The sequence below is a fragment of the Grampus griseus genome (genome assembly GCF_964374135.1).
Source record: "Grampus griseus genome assembly, chromosome: 20".
In the NCBI taxonomy this organism is placed as follows: Eukaryota; Metazoa; Chordata; class Mammalia; order Artiodactyla; family Delphinidae; genus Grampus; species Grampus griseus.
Genome location: NC_139014.1, coordinates 1916067 through 1940800, shown reverse-complemented (window position 1 = coordinate 1940800; position 24734 = coordinate 1916067). Strand labels below are relative to the sequence as shown.

The following is a 24734-nucleotide window of genomic DNA, read 5'->3' as shown; positions in this document are numbered from 1 at the left end:
GAGCCCAGTCCTCTGAGGTGCTGGGCCGGGCCCACAGGTGCCAGCGCCCACGTGCCTCTACCCTGGAAGGTGCCACCAGAGCTCTGGGCGAGCGGCGAGTGGCAGCTGTCCCCTTCCGGGACACGGGGCAGCCCACACACATCACACGTCCCCACGAAAACCCCAGCCGGTGTTGCGGCTCGTATCTGCCTCTCCTGCCGGTCCCTGGGCCCAGCCCCCTGGGGGCCCAGACCAGCAACCGCGAAGCCCTGAAGCGGGGCCTCCGTGGGTGCGCGGAAAGCGGCAGCTTGAGAAAGGCGGCGAGCCCTCCGCCGTCTGGAAACGGAAGTTCCGCGCCCGGGAGCTGGCCTCCCCCTGTGGACGGACAGCGTCAAGGCGCCCCCAGTCCTTGAAGCGCTTCCTGGTGACCCCGATCATTCTGTGCGCGGCCGTGGTCATAAACACGCGGGAGCATCTCTCCGCTGACGTCGTCGATAACCCCCCAGGGTCACATACTGCGAACTCCCAGCCAGAGGCGGAAGCCACCTTCCTGCTTGGCTGTCCTGCGGGAGCAGGGCTCGGCCTCGAAGGGTCTGCAGCTCCAGGGCGTCGGATAGGCCGGGAGCAGCCGTCCTGGTCTAGAGGCCACTCCGAGCATGGGCAAGAAGCCCTGGTGCCCGCTCAGGACCAGTGTGCCGGCCGTGGGGAAGGGCAGCTTCAGGAACTGCCCCAGGACATTTGACTCACTTCCATGTGACCCGCAGTAAAGCCAGAAATAAACCCTTTGATGTGTGGGTCCCTAACTGAGGAGCCGGGCTCACGGGGCCTTCCAGAAAGAGCTCCGGGTTCCGCCGGCCTCCTTCCTCCTCCCGCTTCCTCTTCCTTTTGGCCAAAGTAAAACACACAGAAAGGCAGGGAAAGGCCATCCGGCCCGACATTTCCTGGCTGTCGCTGCCACCGAGCGCTTCAGAGCACCCCGAAGAGGGGACCCTGGGGGCTGGAGAGCCGTGTGTGTGCTGAGCCCTCGAGGACCGGCCCGGCCACCCAGGGCATCCATCCTTCATTTGTTTATTCATCCAGTCCTCGTTTATTGCATGCTGGCCGGAGGCCAGACCCTGTGTTAGGTGTTCTGAGAATTCCACGGTGAGCTCCCTGACCTTGGGAAGCTTCCGTTCTGGCCGGGGAACCCCACGATACACAACTCACAGACACAGGTCACGCACCCCATCCAACAAAAATGTGCCGCGTGCCTAGGGCATGTCAGAAAATTAAATGATGGTGAGGGGAAAAAAAGTCATTCGGTATAGGGAATAAGCCCCAATGGGCGCCCACCCTACACCAAAACTGCTGCGCAGAAATCTGGGCTGAGGAACTGGGCTGACTCAGGAAGGAGAGGGGGAGGAAGGACGGGTTCATCTCAGAGGAATCACCCCTCGGCGGCCGACAAACTGGATCTCCAGGGCCCACTGCAGGCACCTTCTGACGGTGGTTCTGTTTGGGCAGAGGCAGCCAGACCCCGATAGGGGGCAGGGGCCCCACCTCTGGAGGAGCCCAGGTGGGACACGCACCACCTCCACTTACCCTGTGCCCAGCCTGCGCCCTGCCGAACAGCACCTCCGAGGCATCCAGACCGTCAAAGTGTCGGCCTTGGGGCAGGCTGGCCCCAGCCAGGGCCACCACGGTGGGGAAGATGTCCAGCACGCTGCAGGAAGATCAAGACAGTGTTGGCCCCAGCTGTCCGCAGGCTCTCTCCCTGGCCGTGCTGGGTGCAAGAGCCGCCCAGCCCAGCCCGGCCCAGACGGAGCCCCGGCAGCCTCCCATACAGCCCGCCCCCTCTGCCTCCTGTCCTGCCTTCAAGCCCCACCTGGATTTCCTACAGGAGCAGCACCCAGGCTCTGCAGCCAGGTGTTGCCTGGGCTCGAATCTCAGCTCGGCCATCTATCTGTCTAGCCCTCAGTTTTCTGCTCTCTAAAATGGGCATGATAGGGGACTTCCCTGGCGGTCCAGTGGTTAGGACTCCGCACTTCCACTGCAGGGGGCACGGGTTCAACCTCTGGCCAGGGAGCTAAGATCCAGCAAGCCTCGCAGTGTGGCCAAAACAATAAAAATAAAATGGGCCTGATAACAACAGTACCTGCCTCGCTGGGTGGCAGTGTGCATGAAAGACGCAGGTCATGCACGTAGAGGGCCTGGCACTCAGAGAGCTCACTGGATGTCTGTGTTATAGTCACTCACAGGGACACCCCTGCAGACCTACCTAAGAACTAGGGGGCTGTAATAAGAAGGAATGAAATGGTGCCATTTGCAGAGACATGGATGGACCTAGAGACTGTCACACAGAGTGAAGTAAGTCAGAAAGAGAAAAACAAATATCGTATAATATTGCTTACATGTGGAATCTAGAAAAATGGTACAGATGAACTTATCGGCAAAGCAGAAATAAAGTCACAGATGTAGAGAACAAACTTATGGTTACCGAGGGGGGAAAGGCGGGTGGTGGGATGAAATGGGAGATTGGGATTGACATATACACACTACTATGTATAAAACAGATAATTAATGAGAACCTACTCCATGCTCTGTGGTGACCTAAATGCGAAAAAAATCTAAAAAGGAGTGGATATATGTATATGTATAATTGATTCGCTTTGCTGTACACCTGAAACTAACACAACATTGTAAATCAACTCTACTCCAATATAAAATTAATTTAAAAATAAAAGTTAAAAAAAAAAGAAGAACCAAGGGGCTCTACCTGTCACCACCTAGGCCACCGCCACCCGCTGAGAGGGAACAGTGTGTGACAGGTGTCTGCAAGAGAACATTCACTTCATTTTTCCCACCCCGGGTCTCCGTGTCGCGAATGGCTAGTCTTTGTCTAGAATGCCGTCATGTGTGACACATTCCATCCGCTTTCATTTAGCTCTGTTATTCCTGTTACAAAATAGTCAGTGCTCAGGGTGGGCAAATAGGATGACATCCAGAAATACGCAGCAGCAGCACACAGCCCCCGCCCGAAGGCAGCCACTGCGAGCACGTCGGTGGATTCTGTGAATTTGATTTTCTTTGAAGTCACGTGGTACCATTTCCCTCTGCCCTAGGGCACATCTCCCTCCAGCCTGCTGTGCTCAGGTCAGACAAAAACTCTTCGGCAAGAACAGAGCTGTTTATCTGAGGGCCAGGCTAACGGAGAGTCGGTGGGACTCGACAGAACCGGAGGGCCAGGCCCGCACGAGGCTGGACATCTCGGGAAAGAGGGTCCACCTGAGGCTGGGCTCATGGGGAGGCCTCCAGGCCCCACCTGCTGCTTCCCCAGCCCAGAGTCCCGGGAGCGGAGGCTCGCCCCCCAAGATGGGCCGCGGAAGGGAACTGCCACGTGCCCGCCTCCCCTTCTCTGCTCCAGGGCTCTGTCTACAGCCCCAAGCAGGATCTCTCCCTCGGCTACGGTACAGAGCGTCTCTGGTCTGCCTCTGGCTTCCACGGTTCACAGAGCCGGAGGCTTATCTCTAGCGATGTGCGCTCCAGGGGCTGGCACCCCACGCACGTGCAAGTGCAGGAAGTGCACAGTAAGCCCTTGCGGAGTACAGAACGGTCCAGAAACCTGTCCAGAGTCCAAGGCCCCTGCCAGAAATCAGGCAGCCCGACGGACTGCAGTGCAGGCTGAAGAGGCCGGGGTGGCCGGCACTGCTGTTTGGGGTTTTCTCTCCGTTGCACCCCTAAGAGAGGCGTGCCCCCCAGAGGAGTCAGGTCAGTGGCAGAAGAACAGGGTCTGCCTTAGATTTGGGGGTGTGCGGCACATTTTCTTTTCCCGTCTCATTCCCCCCTCCGTCATCGTGAGGCTTAGCACCCTCATTATACAGCACAGAATCTAATGTTCATGGAGTCCCAGTGTCTCAGAACCGGGCAGGAACCTCCAGAGCACAGAGGAAAGCTCGGGTCCGCGACAAAAGCTTCTGCATCTCCAGGACTTGCCAGTCCAAGCTCAGGCTACCAAGGAGTCCTTCCTTACGTAAAGGAGGAAAACAAGCCCCCGAGGGGAGCCCTGGAGGAGGGAGATCCTCCCGGGACACAGAGCCCCAGACCCTGGGCCCCTGCGTGAACTTGGAGAAAGCATCAGTCCTGCCAATCAGTCCTGCAAAGGCTACCAAAGGGACCCTGCTACTCCAAACCCTCCCTAAGGAATTGGTCCCGGGAGTCTTGGAAACCTTGGGGAAAGAGACCAAAAAACCCCAAACCTAATTTTCAAATTTCCACAGTTCATTCTAATACCTGGGAAGGCGCATTCCGACTTTCATGGAACCTCAGTCCGTTTGCCTTCGTGGTTCCTTATTCCATATAAAATACTCAAAATTATATTTTACAATTCTGTTGACATACAGTTTATATAAATATATAAAGAGGAGATATGAAGCCATTTTTCTTCAACCTAAAAGTTTTTGGTTTTTCTTCTGGTTTCAAAGAAAATGAAAAGGTCGTGTGCCCCCAGCACCGCGCCTCCAGCCCCGATGGGCAAATCGGCCTTGGGTTCTGGAGGCCTTGGTTACGAGACGGGCCGTCGAGAGCCTGCTCGCGGACGGGCAGGCACGGCGACCCGGAAGAGAGCCCCCTGAGTGGGTCGGCTCCAGGGGGCACACACTGCAGGTTCTGTTGCCCATGTGAGAAGACTTTCTTCATGCGGCTTCAGCCAGCCCAAGGCGCTGTGTTCAGAGAAAGCGTGCATATTTGTGTTTTTATCCGAGGAATTGCCAACAGAACCTGCGTGTGGGGACTGGGCAATCGCGAGGAGGATGCGGGGAGCTGCAGGGCTGCGGGGGGCTGGCCTGGATCTCAGGGCACGTGTCAATGGCACTGGGGCGCTTGCTGGGGTGCTGGGGGCGGAAGGGAGGCTGCTTCCTAGAAGCGCGGACATTACATCTGGGAAGTGGCCGGTGTGATCTGAAGACGGGAAGTGAGAAGGGCCAGGGCTGCTGGAGTGTAGGCTGTGGTGCGTGGGCCTGGACTCCGGGCCTAGAGTGAGCGAGAGGAGAGCAGAACCCCTCCAGACCGTGGAAGAGTGGGAACGCTCCTGGATGTGGCGAGCGAGCTCTCTGGCCTCTGGCTGTAAGTTCCTTCCTGCGGGAAACTCGCTCGCGTTATCTCTGGGGAAAGCTAGGTGCCCACCCCTTCCTGGCCTAAGTCCCTCGGTGGAGACTGGAGAGGCTGCAGGTCCCCCTTGGAGACCAGCAGGGCCCGGCAGCAACTTTGCAGGGAGCACGGGGGGCCCACAGCACCAGGAAGACCCAACACCGAAGCGCGCATGTCCGTTACACAGCAGAGTGCCGGTGCCGCAGCAGTGCGGGTGAGGGAGGGTCCGCTGCCCATCTCCCCCCATAACCCACTGCCAGATACGGGAAAGCAGTGGGGGGCGGGCCTTGAAAGGAGATGCGCGGCTGGGCCTCGCCCTGGGGGGGCGGTGACACCCAACCCACAGGACACCGACGTGAGCATCACCTCTTTGCAGATCCTACTTCCGGGACTCAGTTCTGTGCCTCAAGACAGCCCAGAACCGGCCGAGTCCCCCTGCACATAACTGCCTGCCTTTGGGATATGGGAAGACAGCCTCGGGGTCCCCCAGCGGGTCATCCGCTCGCCGGGCGAAACAGACCTTTAGCTGTTTTTCAGATGAGATTATTGCAAGCCCTCCCCTCCCCTTCTAGCCACTGTAGGCCTGCCCCAAGAATCTCCAAGGGAGCGTTCCTCCGTTCTGAGCAGAGATGGGGGCCTCCCAGCTCAGATGCAGAGCAGACCCCCCCCCTTTTTGTACATGACCAAGAGAAATCACTTGAGAGCTGTGATTCTCAACCGACATGAGTCTGTCCTCCCCAGGGGACACTTGGAGCCGCCCGGGGACATTCTGGTCATCACAACTGGGGCTGGGGAAGCCATGGGCATCCAGTGGGTGGAGGCCAGGGGTGCTAGTAAACGTCCTTAAACGCCCAGGACACCCTCCACCCCAAAGAACGGTCCAGCCCAAAATGTCAGCAGTGCCAAGGTTGAGATACCCCGCTCTAGAGTTTTAGGATCAAATCACCAGGCCCTTTTCAGATGTGCTGCCCTCCCGAAGGGACGTCAGCTCCTCAACAACAGAAGCCTTCTGTCCGATGTGCCCGTTCTTACAGTCCCTGGAGCCATGCTTGACCCATAACTGGACCCAACAATTCACCTCCGTTGAATAAATGAATTTCCCCCATGCTGCAGTTGTGTCGCTGGGCTTTGGGGTCAGGGCATCTGTAAGACCTTTCTTTTGATCTTATCACGTCACCTCGGTGCACACCTGACGATTAACACCCCAGTTACGTCTAAAGGTAACCAATAGGCTTAGCATGGACCCTTCTCCCCGAGCCCCTAACACACCTTTTCCTACTTTTCCCGTATTCACGTGAGCGTATCAGCTTGTCTACTCTCTGGCGTCCGTAACTCCTTAGGCGCTGGGATACTGGGTTAAGAGATCCTGGCCTCAGCTCAGAGTGGCTGAAGGGAGTTATCTCTGATCTGGAAGGAGATGTATATCCTCTGGGGAAGAAAGTAGGAGACTAAGTGATAGAAGAGGTGATTAAGTACCTAATACGTGGGAGCGCCTGGCTGGGCTTCCAAGAACATGAAGCATAAGAGCCTCAGCTTCTTGCATACGCGTCGTACCACCCTTCTCCTCAGCTTCTTCAATACGCGTCGTACCACCCTTCTCCCGAGAGCCGACCCGGAGGGGGTCCTGGCAGTCAGGGCGCTCCACCCAAGTTTGCTCTCCATGGATTCACGTGAGAAAACAGCAAGAGGATGAACTGTACGGAGACAGACCGTCCTGCTGCCATCAGGACTAATTTAACACCAAAAATACCCTAAGAGGGGCTGGCCTGGTGCATCGGTAGAGTGTCCTGGTAAAACTCCCAGCAGATGTTACCTCGTACCAAGGCTGGCTTCCTTTGGACACTCACCAAAATATCCCCTAAGTCAGTTGTCACCTCTGAAGCCCGCAATTATCAACAAAATGATGCAATTTATCACGGAGCCGTAGTTGACTGAAGGTGAGAACGCCATTCTCAACTGAGAAGCACGAGCTTGGTTTCCGGTGATGTCACTTGAGAGACGGCACGTCCAGCCCAGCCCGTGAACCCCTGGCCTGACTGCAGCAAGTTGGACCCATAAAAAGCAGCCCGCCTGGCCCTCTTCCCGGCCAGCCTGACATCACAGGCTCCAGCCTGACATCACAGGCTCCGGCCGGAGCTGTTGCTGTCACGCCTGCCGGCAGCACCCCGCCCCCATCCCCACCCCCGATTGTAGGGGGCTGACCGGGAGTTCCCGGGGGCCCAGAGGCTGCCACGGACAGTGCCTACTCACCCCCGACTTCGGCTGTCACCGCTGTTCACCCTTCCTTTCCCCCTGGGGTTCAGTCTCCCCGCCTTCTCTCCATCACCTCCCCTCTGGGATGCTAGAGGAAACCAGTGAAGCCCGCTTTCCTCTACTGGGCTGTGCTCTCTAGGCCAGAACCCACTTGGTTAACGGTGAAGGACCTTTGGAAATAGGAAATTAGTCTTTAACCAGAATAAGACCTCTGAGCCTGTGAGCAAGCAGCTGTGTCTACGGAGGGGCCCCCTCGTCCATGGATTCAGGGCAGAACCACGCAGAGGACGGGCCCTCCGGGTGAGTGAGAAGCCCTCGTTATAAGTCACGGTTGCAGAGCTGCGTGGTGTTGCTTTCCGGGTGGCACAGCACAGCCAAGTTCTGTGCCAAGGAGAGGGCCTCCTGGGCCTGCCTGCACAAGGAGGTCCGAGTAATAGCAAGATGTGCTCATGTGTACGATCGTCCTTCCTTCTAGAAGCTTCTTTGCCAGAGGTAGGAAGAAGACCCTCACCCAAGGATTCATCCCTTCCTTCCCAGCCCGGTGGGTCCAGCTTCCTTCCCCTCCCCTCGGGGGCACGTCAACATCTAGACCCCTTTCTTGTGCCATCTGATGACCAGTGACATGCTTGATGGAGCCATCCCCAGGACACCTGCCCTACCCCCAGAGAAGGGATCCTTCGGGCCCAATAGACCCGTTCCCGCACCCCCGTCAGCTTGGCCCAGGCCACAAGTGGTGAGGATGCCCCTGGCCTTTCTGCAGCCACTGTCTCCTCAGTGCACAGCAGCACGACCCAGCACTGACGGCCACCCAGTGCCCTCTTCCCGGAGACAGCCCCCCAGAGGACGGCCTGAAAAGTGTCCCACTGCACTGTTGCTCCAGGCAGCTCCACGCTGCTACAGTCTGAGTTCGGGACGTATCTGGGGACACCTGGCCAGGGCAGGTGATGTGTGAGGTCTCTAGCCACGCAAGCATCCATGACTGTTTCCTACATCTGAAGGTAATCTGGGTCTCGTACCTTAGCAAAGCAGTGCTGGTGACGTTGACGGGGACCCTGCCGGGCCAGTAAGCCAGAGCTGGGACACGGTGTCCTCCTTCCCAGGTGGTCTGCTTGGCTGGACTTCCCCCTGTGAGAAGAGGGGAGACAGTTGGTTCTCTGGGAAAACAGTCCTTCTCCACGGGGACTCTCTAAGAGCTTCTGATAATTCCAACAGAGGAATGACTTCCTTTAGCAACGAGCTATTCTGATTCATGTAGTGAATCTCTTTCAATACGTTCTTTTATTTTACCAGATTCAACGCGCGCAACTAGCTGTGTCCGTCCCTCTCTAGGGAATCACGTCACTTAATTTCTTCATGCCGCTTTGGCCACTTCAGACTGTCTGGCTTGTTTACGGACTGGCATCAGTCCTGTCCACCCGAGACGTAGTAGGCACTCAACAACTATCTGTTGAATAAATGAATGAATGTGTCTTCCTACAGATCATGTTTAGGATGGAAACATAAAACTATTTGAAATGAGATAAAGGCGGAAATTCCCACAGTTATTTGATCCGCCCAACAACCGATCTGGCATAGGTTTTGTTGTTGTATTTTGTTCACTCTGCTTTACTTTTTTGTTTTCCTTTTTTTTTTTTTTTTTTGAATGAATGAGCTCTTCCGATGTTGTGGTAGCTCCGACCTCTTGCCTCTCAGGGGGCGGTAAGAACAATCTACTGCAATCTACGAATTTCCACTGGGTAATTAAAGGAATTATTTTTGTAACCACCAAGTCAAAAGTGACCACCAGTGTAACGATGACCAGCAGGCTGGAAGGGATGAGGTCATGCTTTATGGAAACATCCTGAGTACGTGTTGCGTTGAATTAACCATGACCATGCCCGTCCCTCCCACACACACCCCGACCTCATCCCAGCTGAGCCAGGAATTCCGCATGGTTAGCGTGTAGAGAGCCTTTCCAAGGCAAACGCTGTGTGTGTCTCACACATACCATGGTCATGCAACATCCTTATGTTTGGCTGGCGGAAACAACGATGGGGAGGGAGGGGGCGAGAAGACCGAGGCTGCCGTCACTTCGCACTCACCCCGCAGCAAACGGAAACTTTGATGTCCCTGGCCCAGCACATGACACCAGAAATGCTCAGCATTCTTGGAATTTTCTCATAACCAGCTTTGGAGCCCCCCCAAGGGTTGAAGTCAGAAACGATACACTAAACAACTCGTGTCTATGGACCGTTTGTGTTTAGGGGTGGGGCTCTCGGAACCAAGCGGAGTTGTGTGGGGGGCCGAACGGGAAACTCTTTGACTTGGCCCAAGATGTCTCACATACCTTCTTCCGGTCCAGAGCCACGCCGGCCATAAACACCTAGAGCCCACTCCCAATTATTCACGCATGTGGAACAGAGACTCCAGAGCTACAGCGAGCATAAATCGCACTCCCCCGTGGCCTTGGAATGCACGACTTACGCTTCAGCTGAAGGTCAAGGAGCGGGGAGGGAGCACTAACGCTGCACGTGCGGGAGCTCTGCATTTAATCCCCACCACCCCCCACGAGGGGCGTTTCTATGGAAGCTTGGGGAATAGGTGGGTGAAAACATGGAGTCCATTTATTTGCAAGTCCACGGAGCACAAAATTCAGACGAACTTGCTCAGCCTTTGAGGCCAGATGCTAAGGAAAAGCAAAGGGTTCAATTCGAAGAAACAAGCCAATGGTTCTGAGGGTCGACCAGAAGGCCCAAGCTGGGGGCTTGCACTGTGTTAGGGCTACAGGTGCCAGAGTATAGGGTCGGCACCAGGATTGCATTTCCGCCTCCAGGGTGTTTCCAGAAGGGTACACTAGCCCCTAATTAATAAATCTGCTAATTGGTCTTCACCACTAGGGGTTCTGCTCATTTGCCATAATCTTTTTGTACCGTTCTTTTTCAGATGATTAACTTTCCTAATTCGTTTTCAGAGAAAAATATGTCAATGCGTTTGCCTTATCTCAGCAGAGAGTTGAAAGCTGGAGAGGTTAGAAGGAATTCGGCCAGTTATAAAACATGTATACGTCAACAGAGTGGACAGTGCCCTGCAGAGAATCAGGAACTGGGACAAAGAGAGGAAAATGTTGGCTGAGAGAAGCGGCTCGGTGTGGACACTTGGGGTGCGGAGAGCAACCCCTCCTCTATGTTGTCAACACTGGCCAGCTGGCACCTGGCTGTACCTTGGGTTCTGGCTTTACCAGAAAGACACAATTATATATTCCAGCCATGCCCACAAGGCTTGTACTCAAAAGAGTCCAGAGTGTGGGGAAGCAATTATAAAAAATATATCCCCCAGAGCGTGGACACCTTCCCACTCCAAATTCCAGTACCTCATTGGCACTGCTAGGGGTGGGCCAACTTTAAAAGATCCGACCAGCATGCTCTGTGGGTCCCCAGGGTTGATGCCTGATAACCAGGCATCTGATTGTCAGAAACATCTAACAGTGTTTGTTGTGGTTCATCTGCCCCAGCAAACACTGAAACCCACAGCAGCTGGCCCTGGTCCCCTGATGTTCTCCAGTGATACCTGCTCCTACTGATGGAAACTCATCCTCCGTTAACCACAACAGTAACAGTAACACTAATTTCTCCTATTGATTGAGCCCTTCCTCAGCACCAAGCTAAGTGCACCTACCTATAATGCTAAGTGCTTCCCGGTGTCATCTCCCTTAATCCTCAGGACAACTTTGTGAGCTAAGCCCTGTTATCCTCATTCTTCAGGTGAGGAGGTTGAAGCTCAGAGACGTTAAGTAATTTGCCCAAGGTCACACAGCAAAGAAACACTAGAGTCAGGATTTGAATCCAAGTCTAACCACACAGCCAGTACCCTCAGCCATTAAACCTTCTAGGACTTTTTAGGACAGTGGTTCCCACCCCCGAATGCATACTCGAATCACTAGCTTTTAAGAAGTACCCAGGCCAAGGTCCCTTTCCCAGAGAATTGTGATTTAAATTGGCCGGGGGTGGGGCCTGGATACCAGTATCTTGTAAATTCTCCTGGTGAGTTAATGTAGAGCGGGCCCGTTCCAGGCCGAGGGTGAAGAGAGCAAGGAACAGAGTCAGAAGGTGGACACAGTGCGTTTTGAAACTAATTGTAGCTTATGTGCTTTTTAATGACAGGTTTTATACGGCCCACAGCTTTATAACTTTACGCCACCGGAGCGTGAATGTGACCCTATGTGTTATAGTGAGTGAGAACAATAGCTAAGTCCACAAAGTCAAACAGGCACTTCTTAATTTCAAAAGCTACTCGTTAGTTGAGAGCAACCTTCATACTTTGATCAGAGGCCCTGGCACATCAAAAGGGTCCATTGCGTTTGGCTTTTCTGTTGAGAAACGCAAGTCTGATGGTCATGAAAACGCATTTCAGCGCACTTGCGGTTAGTTATGACTCTAATTAAGGCAGAACCTCTTACTTAAAGCAATAAATATTTAGCCTCAGCAACCAAAATATAAACAGAACGATGATTCATGGAAATGCTTTTGCTCGTTCTCCCCTGGCTACGGAAGAAAACGCCACTGCACGATGCAGGGAGAAAAGGGCAGCCGAGGAAGGCTCACCACGACCTACGCTTGGAACAGGGTCCTTCCCAGAAAGGACCCAAATGCGATGCCTGCCTGAGTCAGAAAGGCAGTGTGGCTAATACAGAGGTTGGCAAACTTCTCAGTACACGGAGCCGCCAGAAGGACACCCAGAGGTGCTGATTTAGGAAGTCTGGGGTGGGGTCTGACTCCAAGTCATCCTGACACCAGGCTCTGAGGACCAGAAGTTGAGAAGTGTTAGTAAGGTAAATGGGAGGACGCCTTCCCAATTCTCAACGTCACTGCACGTCCGTCTCCTCAGCCGTGAAGGGGGAAATGACTGTACTGACCTCACGGGATGGTGGAAAAGTTACGCAAGATAATGTACATAAAGTTCCAAGCCAGGTCCTCCGGCGTAGTGCCTGCCACGGAAGCGCACTAACAGCCATCCAAAGAAACCCCTAGCAAAGCAGAGACAAAACAGAATCACCTACAGATAGAAGACAGCAGGCTGCAACCTGGCAAAGCACACACTGAACTCGGCCCCTGACAGTTTGGTTTGGCACAAATCGTATTTCTCTTTAAACTAAATCTGAATGTCGTTAGTCAGAGCCCTCGATCTGATTTCCCGAGTCCCTAATGCTGGCCACAGTGGACGCAAACAAACAGTTGTTCGTTTATACTACCTGCCTGGCCCCTCAAGGCATTTATGTTTGTGACTCGGATGGGACACGCGTGTTCTGAGGAGCACACGTCCTATAACCTTCTAAAGAAGCAGGCTTCATTTCTAAATATATATACATGCCTCTCCCAAGGCTGCCCGGAGCGCACACACTAGTGTTCTAGAAACACAGGGCAGCCAGGCCTCTGTTGGGGCGAAGGACCCTGGCTGCCCTGGGGCGGCCGTGAGTGTGGGCATGGGGACTTCCAAGCCCGGCAGGGGACATCATTTGACTTCCACTGGGTCCCCAGTAGCTGGCCCTGACCCCAGCCGGGGCCAAGAGCCCCTCCCTTGCCCCTCCCTCCCTCCCCCAGTCCCCCCCAACCCCGACCCCTCTCCGTCCCACCCCCTGCCCCAAATGGACAGAAGGCCCAGGATGTAGAGCACGCTTCGCAGTGGGAAAGGTTATGTAACCGCCTGATAGCATCAAGTTACAACCAAGGTCTCCTAGAAGCCAAGGATGCCAAATTCAACAGCATGTTTCCTCATCACCAGGGGGGAGGAAGGAACAGTTCTGCTCTTCAAATAAAACAAGGAAAGATTTTCCAGACAGAGGAGCCGTCAGTTAGGGCACAAACAAGGTGTTGGTTCTGTCCCGGAGAGGAAATAGGTCTGGAGCAGGGAAGGGGGGCCGGCGGCTGGGAACCAGGGGGGCCGCGGGCTCGGGGTCGGCAGTGGCCCTGCTGTGCTCCCTGGCCCCCGGTTCGGTCTCTCCTCACCCCTACAGGACGCAGGCCAAGCCCGTGGAGCACCCTCACTCCAGCACGGGATGAAGGGATGACTGCAGGAGACGCTGCCTCATCACATCAGCTGAGCAGAGCGGCTCAGCCAGGAGAGGGGGTGGGGGGTGGCCCGGGGGCCCTGGGAACAGGGGAGGCAGCGTGTGGCCTAATGCGCTGGGCCGGCTGCGGGGAGAAAGCAGCAGGGCTCTGGGCACTGTTTGTCCTGCTCCATCGCGAAAACACTGACTGTCTTCTCTCTTTCACCAGCTCCCGAGACTGGCCTCGTTTACAGCAGGATACACAGGCCTCCCGCTGACAAGGAACCTGCTCGAAGAAGAGCAGGCGGTCCAGAGGGACCCCCAGCCCCTCCCCCGTGACCCGGGTCCCCTGGCCATGGCCCTTCCACCCAGGGCTCTGCCCGCCTTCCCAGAGCCCCCCGCAGTGGCCTGGGCAGTGAGGAGAGGTTGACGGGAAGCCAGTTTGGAGACTGAGGAAGGGGAAGTGTTTACCCCCCACATGGTGCGTCTCCAGGATCTCCTGGGAAAAGAACAAGGTAACCAGGTCCAGTCCCACCACGGATTCAGGTGCTGTGCCCCACAGATACCACATCCAGACCAACGTTTGTGCAAGGCCCTGCCCCCCACAGAGGGTGTTGCCTCGACATGAAGGAAGTCCAGCCTCAGAGCAGTTTTCCAAACCACAGGCCCAGAACTCCTGGGAAGTGACCCTCATGTTGCTTAAGGTGCCTGTGTGCTTCAGCAGGAAAATCCTTCTCAGGTCATTTCTTCCAATTATTCTCTTGGTAGGAACCCTGCCCCCACCTCGAGTTTGTTTCGGCTGGGAGTGAAGAGGTGGAGCTGTACGGGGGTAGGAAAGGCCAGGCACCTCCCGGCCAGCGTCCCAGTTGGCCCTGCACCGTCCCGCGAGGCGGGTCTCCACTGCCCTTACTGAGGAGGACGCAGGGCTGGAAGGGGCCGCCGGGCACCGGGTCCTGAGCTGAGTCGAGAATCACGCCTCCAAAGCCCTCTCTCCATCTCTCCACTCTGCCTCCCAGATTTAGAAAGACTCAGACTGTCACAGGGGCTAACGAGGTTCTCCCTGACAACCATGGAGGGGGCAGAGAAGTAAGACAGGACGTTGCAGACAGCTGGGCAGTCAGTCGGGTATAACAGGGCGTGAGGATAGTGAAAACGTGGGTTGAGGAATGAGCCGGGTGGTGGTCAGAGCGTGTGGCCCCTCAGTCGATGGCTGGCCCCAGGGAAGCCCTCTGCCCCGCTCAGCCTCAGATCCCTCTTTGGCCAACAAGATAGTTGGAGTAGAGCTCGCTGAGGCCTCCCTGGCACTGTTTGAATGCGGGGAGATTCCTGTCACTCGCTCCCCTTTATTTATCATCTTTGACTCAATAGAAATGTCTATATATACACGTACCACGTGTTCTTTATCCATTCATCTATAGATGGACACTTAGGTCACTTCCACATTTTGGCTATTGTGAGTAATGCTGCAATGAACATGGGGTGCGTATATCTTCTGGAATTCGTATTTTCATTTTCTTCAGATAAACAGCGGGATTGCTGGATCGCGTGGTAGCGCTACTTTTAGTTTTTGGAGGACCGTGCGTACTGTTTCCCCCAGGGGCTGCATCAACTTGCACTCCTTTTCGTCCACACCTTCCCCAACTTTGCTTCGGATTCAGTAGGTCTGGGGGGAGGACCTAGAATCTGCATTGCTACCAAGTTCTCAGGTGGTACTGATGCTGCTGGTCCTGGGACCTCACCTGATTACCCACTGGTCTAGATCTGACAGTTCTAGACTCGAAGGGCGCTAGATGTGGATATCCCAAACTGCTGGCTCTCACTGTGGTCCCTGGACCTGCTGCATCAGCATCACCTGGGAGCTGGTTAGAAATGCAACATCTCCATCACCAACCCAGACCGACTGGGTGCAGGACCCCCACGGGACCATCTACACGTTAAAGTCTGAGAAACACTGCTCTAGACCGTCATTCTTTAAAGCCGGGGCTTTGACGATCTTTGTGTCCCCGGCACTGAGCACAGTTCCTGGCACATAGTAGGTGCTCAACAAGTAGAAGGAAATAGAAGGAAAGGAGGATACGCCCTGCTGATACATGTGTTTCTCATAAAGTTCTTCCCTCAAAGAATGGGCTACAGTCCACACCCGTAAACTGGTTCACTATTTTAAAACTGCCTCCTAGGGCTTCCCTGGTGGCGCAGTGGTTGAGAGTCCGCCTGCCGATGCAGGGGACACAGGTTCGTGCGCCGGTCTGGGAAGATCCCACATGCCCCGGAGCGACTGGGCCCGTGAACCATGGCCGCTGAGCCTGCACGTCCGGAGCCTGTGCTCCGCAACGGGAGAGGCCACGGCAGGGAGAGGCCCGCGTACCACAAAAAAAAAAAAAAAACAAAAAAACAAAAAACTGCCTCCTAAGGGGGAGAAGAGAAAAGATAAGGCAGGTCCTCAGATAGGAGATCAGAGGTCGTCTTCTTAGGAAACAGAAAGATCCCCACAGAGGGGCCACTTACGGACAGATTTTTATCCCCTCAACCTTGGTCTCTGTGCCTTTAGGGCTTTTACTCTTGAGAGTAAAAGTGATTCCAGGCTCTTCTAACTGAGCATTGAAGACGGCAGCCTGGCCCGAGGGTACCCCAGGTACAGAGAGGAGGAATTATCATCAGCGAATGCAGAAGAACCACTCCCAGTTGGCACCATATTTCTCTAGACCGTGGCTGCAGCTACCGGACACATTTCCACCACTTTTGGTCCTAGCATCTTTTCCTGGTCCAGCTCTCCAGGAACCAGAACTAAATCACAGTGCTCTTGAACGAACTGGATGGGCCAAAGAGATCCATGCACAGAGGAACGCCACCACCCAGAGGGATGAAGTGGTCTGGTCACTGGGCAGCACCCAGTTTCCCTGACTTCCACCACATATGTCCACACACGAGATGTGGTCACAGCTCAGCAGCCACTCACCTGTAAAGTTCTCAAGGGATCTGATCCAAGGGACGCCAGGGTAAAGCACTTCCTTCTCACAGCTAGCCGTGGGACACACGAAAATTCTAGCTTCTAGGTAACTACGACTATTCTGCCAGGCCCATCTGAAAGGGAATTCGTGTCCTCCGACTTGGACACAGCTGGGGCCGCAGGTCAGAAGCCAGCCAGACAGCAGGGCAAACCCAGCCCCAGGGCGTAATCTTGCCAAGTCCACCTCTGCACCCCTCGGATACAAGCACCTTCTGAAATTTTTATTTTAATTTTTTCATTTAAAAAATTAATTTAAAAAATTTTTTAATTGGTAAAAAAAAGTGGGAATAACTACACTTAAACCCTTCCTCCCCTACCCAGAGGTAATCACTGCTAATCTTTTGTTATCAATACCTTTTGTTGCCTCTCTCAAGATTTTTCCGAGAATACATGCACTTAGTTTTATACAATAAAATCGTACTTTACATATGGTTTTGTGACCTGCTTTACTCACTGAAAAGTATTTAGTGTAACTGTTTCCAGGTCAGTCATATGCACCATTTTCAGTGGTTCCTTAGTGTTTCTTTAAATGCACGTATCGTAATTTCTTTGAGCACTCCTCTCTTGCTGTACACTTGGGTTATGTCTAACTATTTTTCTCAAGAAAAACCTACTGCAACGAGCATTCTTTTACACACAACATTGTGCACTTGGCTTATTATTTCTTGAAGACAAATTCTTTAAAAGAGGAATTAATGCATCGCCCAGCATGCACAATTTTCAAGGCTTTGGTCCATACTGCCGAATTGTCCCCAGCAGGACTGCTCTTTCAGAGAGAGAGGTCCTTTTGGGGAAACCTTCCCAGCAGATGGGCGCTGAGCTGAGGGCTGAAGGGTGTTTACATAAAGAGAAGCAGTACGGTGTAGTGGGAAGATCACCAGCTTTAACTTGGTAGCAAGCCTGGCCCCGTCCTCCCAAACTGTGTGACTCTAGGCAAGTTCCTTAGCCTCTCTCATTCTTCAGCTGTAAGTGGAGGGATGACTACCTGCCTTTCACTAAGGTTTAGAGCTAATGCCTACAGAAACCTTGCATAGCTGTGCACAAAATACTTCTTGAATGAATGAGATGAATTAGTGTTTGATGGGTGGAGGAATGACTTTTCAAAAAGGAAAGAAAAGAAAGCAAGGAGGAAGACTGAGGACATGAGGGTGAGGGTAGAGGCAAAGCATACTTGCTGGGCTGCCTGTCAGCGGGCCGACGCCCTGGGAGGGAAGGAAAGGGAACCCCCGGGGTGAACACGCACTTTCTCCCCTCCAAATTGTTTCTCTTCTGGGAGCTAGTGGCTGTGAGTAATCTGTCCCTATTTCACAATGATGTCCCAAGACCCAGCTATAAACTGGTCCTCCCAGAGGCCGGATCTCATGCCCCAGCCCAGACTCAGCACCTGCGGGGAGATGCCCCAACCCCAGCTGTGAGCCTCTACCTTGACGAGTCTGCCATGATCCAGTGAAGGGCCCCATGCTCCCTGCCAGCTCACACTTCTGAGCCCACGGGCCATTGTCTCCTAGAAACCAAAACAAGCAACAGGCAGCAGTTACTGGAGGATGCTTCTGCCCGGTTCTCTCTCTCTCTCTCTCTCTCTCTCTCTCTCTCTCTCTCTCTCTCTCTCTCTCTCTCTCTCTCTCTCTCTCTCTCTCTCTCTCTCTCTCTCTCTCTCTCTCTCTCTCTCTCTCTCTCTCTCTCTCTCTCTCTCTCTCTCTCTCTCTCTCTCTCTCTCTCTCTCTCTCTCTCTCTCGTCCCACATCCCTGTGCACAGCAGGGGACTGGAGAGAAAAAGGACCTGTGAAAACAAATGCAACCCCACCCTTGAAGGACCTTTTAGAGGGAGCTGCCTCCGATGGGCTTTCCGGAGAGGTGGGCTGTCCTGCCCCGAGCGCGCCCCACACTGAGGCTTCTGCCTTTGGATCTGGGCTCAGCAATTCTATTGCCACTATCTTCAGCCCAGCAACTTTTTCTTTTCTTTCCTTTTGTTTTTTGTGGGTTTCTTTTGGCCGCACGGCATGTGGAATCTTAGTTCCCCAACCAGGCATAGAACCCGTGACCCCTGCAGTGGAAGCACGGAGACCTAACCTCTGCACCAGCAGGGAAGTGCCCAGCAACTCTTTCTTCAGCCCCTCTGATGCACACATACGTTATCTCCTGATCCCCCAATGTGCTATGGAATAGATTTCACTGTCAGCTTGATTCTGCCAACGAGGAAGGAGAGGCTTACAGAGGTTAAAGTAACCTTCCCGGCACTCCCCAGGTGGCGCAGTGGTTAAGAATCCGCCTGCCAATGCAGGGGACACGGGTTCGAGCCTTGATCTGGGAAGATCCCACATGCCGCGGAGCAACTAAGCCCGTGTGCCACAACTCCTGAGCCTGCGTTCTAGAGCCCACAAGCCACAACTACCAAGCCCACGAGCCACAACTACTGAAGCCCGCGTGCCTAGAGCCCCTGCTCCGCAACAAAAGAAGCCACCGCGATGAGAAGCCCATGCACCGCAACGAAGAGTAGCCCCCGCTCGCCGCAACTAGAGAAAGTCTGCGGGTAGCAACGAAGACCCAACGCAGCCAAAAATAAATAAATAAATTTATAAAAAATAAAGTAACTTTCCCAAGAGTAGAGATTCAAACCCAAGTGTCCACCACTCTCGCTCCAGACAGGGACCCGAGACCAGTGATGCCTGTGTGGGCCCTTTAAACAGCTCACTGGTCCAGCACTCAGCCAGAAGATGTGACCTGCTGACCGCTGGCAACCTTTGGGATGGGGGAAGACGGTAAAGAAGCACTCTTGGAATTGCCCGAGGATTACAGAGGTCCACAATGTCAAAGTCACTCATTAACAATTAACAGCAACACCCAGATGGCCCTGATCAACACCCAAGGGGCCGGCAGGGTACCCGCTCTCTCTGTGCGAAGCCTTTCCAGGGGCACAGCCCTGGAGGCCCCAATGGACAGGTGCTCGGCACGCAGGCCGACGGACGCGAGCAGGGCCCCCAGTTCGAGGCGAGCCCCCTGCCCAGCTGAAGAGGGTCACTCGCCCAGACTCTGCTGTGTGGGGCGTGTGCGGGGTTATCCATTAGATCCCAGCGAGGTTGGCTGGGTTTTACTACTTCACCTGTAAACCAAAGGAATGTGTTGTTTTTAGCTGTGAGGTCAACTTTGTCCTTGATCTGGCCCACGAGGCTGTCCATCTCCCGGAGAGCCGCGCTGTACGGCCTTCGACCCCCGGGTTCTGCTGACAGCAGGGTCCTGGACAGGGGCACGTGCATGTGGGCCAGGCCCACGTAGAGCAGGAAGGGTCTTCCGCTGGCACTGAAACGAGAGAGCCGGAGGTGACTCTCCAGAACGGTCCCGTGGCCTCAGAGAAGAGCCCAGAAGCCCTTCCACCCGGTGTGCTCAGGAGGTACACATCCGTCTACAGCCTGCAGAGGCAATGGGGGGTAAAGCTAGTTAAAGACTGAGAGTAACTGTAATACTCGCTTCTGCCCTTTTAACGTTTACCGGGAGCTCATTGAACATGACTCACGTTGCCTGAATTCTGCCTCATAAAACCCCCCAAGTTCCCTTTTCCGGATGAAGCATCAGAGGCTCAGGGAAACTGAGAGACTTACCCAGGGTTAGGAAGCGACCAAGTCTGGGTTTAAACTAAGGTCTGGCTGAGAGCAGAGCCCTGGCTCTTGGCAGCTTCATGCTAACGTCCAGCGCAAACGTATTTTTAAGTTCCAGCTGCTCTCTCGCAGCATCCAGGCCATCGTTTCCATTCCCAGCCTTGGCTCTTTCTAGGAGATGAACGGATGACTGAAACGGACCACGGGAAACTCCAAGGCCATAGCTGGGAACATCTCGATCAAGGTCCTGGTGGAGGCCAGGCTCCCGGCTGCCCCTACTCCGATCCTGCAGGTTCCCCTGGGAGGCCTCTGCTTCCTGCCTGCCCCCCACCTGCGTTCCCAGGCCAGGGGCAGGGTCAAGGGCAGCGGCAGGGACCCTCGGGGAGTCTCCTCCCACAGCCCACCCCTGTGGGGGGTCTTTCAGAGGACACAGGGAGGGCAAGGGGGGAACTTCAGGCGAGTCCGTAGGCTGGCGACGGAAGCGCAGCTCTTTCACACCAGGCCACCTGGACACTCGACTTTCAAACTGGCCTGAGTGCTCTTGGCTGCCCCCGATTCACACCACCTCACATCAAGCTCTCTGAGTCCCCCAGTCTCAGCTCTGCACCAAACCTCGCCCTAGAGACGCCCCTGCACCCCAACTCCCAAAGTCCCCTGATTGGGTAGGACTGTACTGCACTCGGTTCTCTTTGAAGGACAGAAGATGCACGTCCCAGACGGGGGCCTCTCCTTCCCCATTCTAGCCCACAACTTCTCTGCAACATTTCACGAGCTGTATCGTCCATGTCCACAAGTCGTGAGTGGCTATTCTGATTTCAATCACGAACATGAAATAAAGCTAAGAGTTCAGCGTCTCACATGCTATACCATGGATGAGGCTTGAAGACACGATGCTCAGTGAAATAAGCCAGTCACCAAAGGCCAAATATGGTGCGATTCCCCTTACAGGACGTACTTGGAGTGTCTGCTTCATACAGACAGAAAGTAGCGCTGTGGAGGCCAGGGGCTGCAGGGAAGGGAAAACGGGGAGCTGGTGTTTAACAGGTACAGAGCTTCCATTTGGGAAGATGAAAAAGTTCTAGAGATGGATAGTGGGGATGGTTGCAGGACAGTATGAATGTACTTAAAACCACAGAACTGTACACTTGCAAAGGTAAATTAAAAAAATAGGGAGGGTGGGAGGGAGGGAGACGCAAGAGGGAAGAGATATGGGGACATAGGTATATGCATAACTGGTTCACTTTGTTATACAGCAGAAACTAACACACCGTTGTAAAGCAATTGTACTCCAATAAAGATGTTAAAAAAATTTTTTTTAATTGAAGTAGAGTTGATTTACAAAGCTGTGTTAGTTTCAGGTGTACAGAAAAATAATTCAGTTACACATACATATACTGAAAAGGAAAAATTACGCTATGTACAGTTTACATCTATCTATCACCTATCTATCATCTATCTATTATCTGTCTATCTATCTATCTCTCTCTCTATGTCTATCTCTTTCTCTATCCGTCCATCGGGTGTCTCAGTTGCCTGAGCCACATTTCCAATGCTCAGGCCAGTGGCTACCATCCTGGACAGCACAGAGAAAACATGTTCTTCCTTGCAGGGAGCGCTATTGCATGGTGCTGATGTAGGGCGTCTGTTGCCTGATCTCACAAAGATGATAATGTACAGTTGTGTAGGTTGTGCACAAATCCGGCATGCGGACATCCTGCTGAGAGAGCGGATGGGAGTGTAATGCCAGCCCACAATCCACCGGCCGAGCTGGGCGCTCTGGCACCGGTCAGCACACACTCAGCGGGGACGCCTTGTCATAATCTGCAGGTGGATACCACGTGGCAGCAGCATGCCGGGTGGAGCTGGCTCAGATTTCGGGAATTTTGCAAGCCAGGTGTTAAACATGGCTGCCATTAAAAATTAAATGAAATCAACTTACCATTAAATAAATGATATTAAAAACAAAGGTGGGGGGGATAAATTGGGAGACCGGGGTTGACATATACACACTACTATATATAAAATAGATAACTAATAAGGACCTACTGTACAGCACAGGGAACTCTGCCCAATACTCTGTAAAAGAATCTATATGGGAAAAGAATCTAAAAAAGAGTGGATATATGTATGTGTATAACTGATTCACTTTACTGTACAACAGAAACTAACACAACATTGTAAATCAACTGAAAAAAAAAAAAAAACAAAGGTAATAAACTTGCACGATTTATCACATCCTAGTTATTCTACCACATTTTACCATTATCTGTGCCCTGGAGTTTATTTTGCGGCCGCTGAATCTGTGCGGTGGGAACACCACATGATGAGGTGCTACACGGCACATCTCTCCAGCCCTATGGTCAGAGACATCTCATTGGTATCTTGAATTCAGTCACAGTGAGAGTATTTACGCCACAGAAATGGGCAAATCAGAGCTTTTTCTCTGACTGCTGGTTGTTAAACATTTATCAGCTAATAGCTACCTATGGGCTGGGGGCGTGGTCCCATCACCCACCCTCTTCCCACCCCCATCATTATCCTGCAAACTCCCACCCATTATCAAAATCCTGTTGGCACCCTGGGCTGTGAAGATGAGGGAAGACGGGCATTGGAGACCCACATCCGAATCCCTGGGATTTTATTTCATGGTCGTGTGACCCTGGGCAATTCACTTAACGTCTGTCGTCTCCACAATGGGGACAGCTATGCCTCCCTGATACAGCTGTGAGTATTTAATGCCATAGTAAGGTTTTCATAAGTGGTACCCTTTTCTTAATAAGTATGACTAATACGAGCCTGCAGTAGTAAGCACCCACGGTACCCAGGGAGCACCTCTCTCCCTGCATCCTGACACCACGCTAGAACTCGTAAAGACGGCATGTTGTAGGAACCGCACAAACTAGCTCCCTGGGGGCATCTATCCCCTGAACCACTCCTGTGCTGAATGGCAAATACAGAGTGGAGGATGGGCGGTTCTATGGTGGCCTGGTGGTTAGGGTTCTGGGCTTTCACTTTCGTGGCCCGGGTTCAATCCCTGGTTGGGGAACTGAGATCCCACAAGCCATGCGGCACAGCCAGAAAAAAAAAAAAAGTGGAGGAGACTTGGTGCTTTAAAAAAAAAGGCTTCCCTGGTGGCGCAGTGGTTGGGAGTCCGCCTGCCGATGCAGGGGACGCGGGTTCGTGCCCCGGTCCGGGAAGATCCCACATGCTGCAGAGCGGCTGGGCCCATGAGCCATGGCCGCTGAGCCTGCGCGTCCGGAGCCTGTGCTCCTCGACGGGAGAGGCCACAGCAGTGAGAGGCCCGCGAACCCAAAAAAAAAAAAAAAAAAAAGGCCAGTTATAAGGCAGTATGATTTCATTTTTATTTAAATATAGATACATGCCTGTGTGTGTGTGTGTGTGTATGTGTGTGTGTTTATTCACCAGCACAGAAGGAGGCTAGAAGAACATGTTCAGATTTAACAAAAGGGGTTAAGATATCAGAGGAATTAAGACGCTGGAGGGGACATTCCAGCAGAGGGAGGGTGGGGCGTGGTGTGGAGATGCACAAAGATTGAGACCTGGGGAAGCCAAGTCTGGAGAAAATCTCCTGATCTGAAATAGAAAATGGCAAGTGAGGGATGCCCATCTCTCAGGAAATGTCCCCAGTGGGCTCCTGCCAGGAAAGCCAGGCCTGAAGGTGGCGGCAGGGCTGCCCTCGAGCCGGGCTCCCTCGGCTGCCCCTGCAGCAGCCCCCAGGGCTGACCGGTCCAGGAGGCATCGCTGCAATAGCCACTCGCCCCCGCCCCGTCCCAAATCTCACCGTCACCCTCTGGGCCTCAGCGTTCCAGAGAACCTTCTGGAATCCAGACTGGACCTGACAGTTCTCAGTTCAGAAGCCCACCGGGGCTCCATGAGCCTGCGGGCAGTGCAAAGCCCTAGCCCGGTATCCGCGGCCTTCCCAGCCTTGCCGTCCTTCCCACGCCGGGGCCACCTCACGTCCTCCTGTGCCTGTTCACTCCTCTCCCGGCAGCACCCTGCCTGGTATCTTGCCTGCAAACACTTAATCCATTAATCCATTGAGATCCCACTCCAAAGCCATCAAGATCCCTCTCTGCTCCCAGCTCACAGGTGGCTTCTTCCTCCCTGGCCCCTTCTTCCCCTCCCTTAGAGAGCTGATCAGTGTTGACAACGCAGCCTATGCGAAAGCCGGCTTTTGAACATCATCTGTTTCCCCGCTGGCCTGGGAGACGCTCGAACGCCGAAACAGATCTAATCCACGTGTGTATTCCCAGCACAACACTGGCACACGTTTGGGGCCAGATCAAGCAACTCACTCTTTATTCACTCATTCAATGAATACTTATTAAGTGCTAACCAAGCCCCAGGCACTGCGGAGACAGCTACAAACACAGAAGCAGGATTTCCACCTTCTTGGAGCTTCACATCCAACTGGAAACAGCAGAGGGAAAGATGCAACTAAGAAATGAATCAGGGCTTCCCTGGTGGCGCAGTGGTTGGGAGTCCGCCTGCCGATGCAGGGGACGCGGGTTCGTGCCCCGGTCCGGGAAGATCCCACGTGCCGCGGAGCGGCTGGGCCCGTGAGCCATGGCCGCTGAGCCTGCGTGTCCGGAGCCTGTGCTCCGCAATGGGAGAGGCCACAACAGTGGGAGGCCCGCGTACCGCAAAAAAAGAAAAAAGAAATGAATCAGATCATTATTACAAATGTATAGTAGTAGGAATGATGGAGGAGAAATACAGGGTGCTGTGGAAGAGC

At 53.7% G+C, this 24734-nt stretch overlaps 1 protein-coding gene across 2 annotated transcripts in view; it reads right to left on the bottom strand.

The window, feature by feature from the left end:
• Window positions 1–24734, bottom strand: part of ARSG (arylsulfatase G) — a gene marked incomplete at its 5' end in the record, with an annotated part of 69877 nt that overhangs the window by 11950 nt on the left and 33193 nt on the right. For both annotated transcript variants that reach the window (XM_082678375.1, XM_082678376.1), the window contains 4 exons: window positions 1561–1681; window positions 8373–8481; window positions 17809–17889; window positions 19486–19682. In XM_082678375.1, the coding sequence (XP_082534501.1) occupies window positions 1561–1681; window positions 8373–8481; window positions 17809–17889; window positions 19486–19682 (508 nt within the window). The remainder of the gene's footprint in view (window positions 1–1560; window positions 1682–8372; window positions 8482–17808; window positions 17890–19485; window positions 19683–24734) is intronic.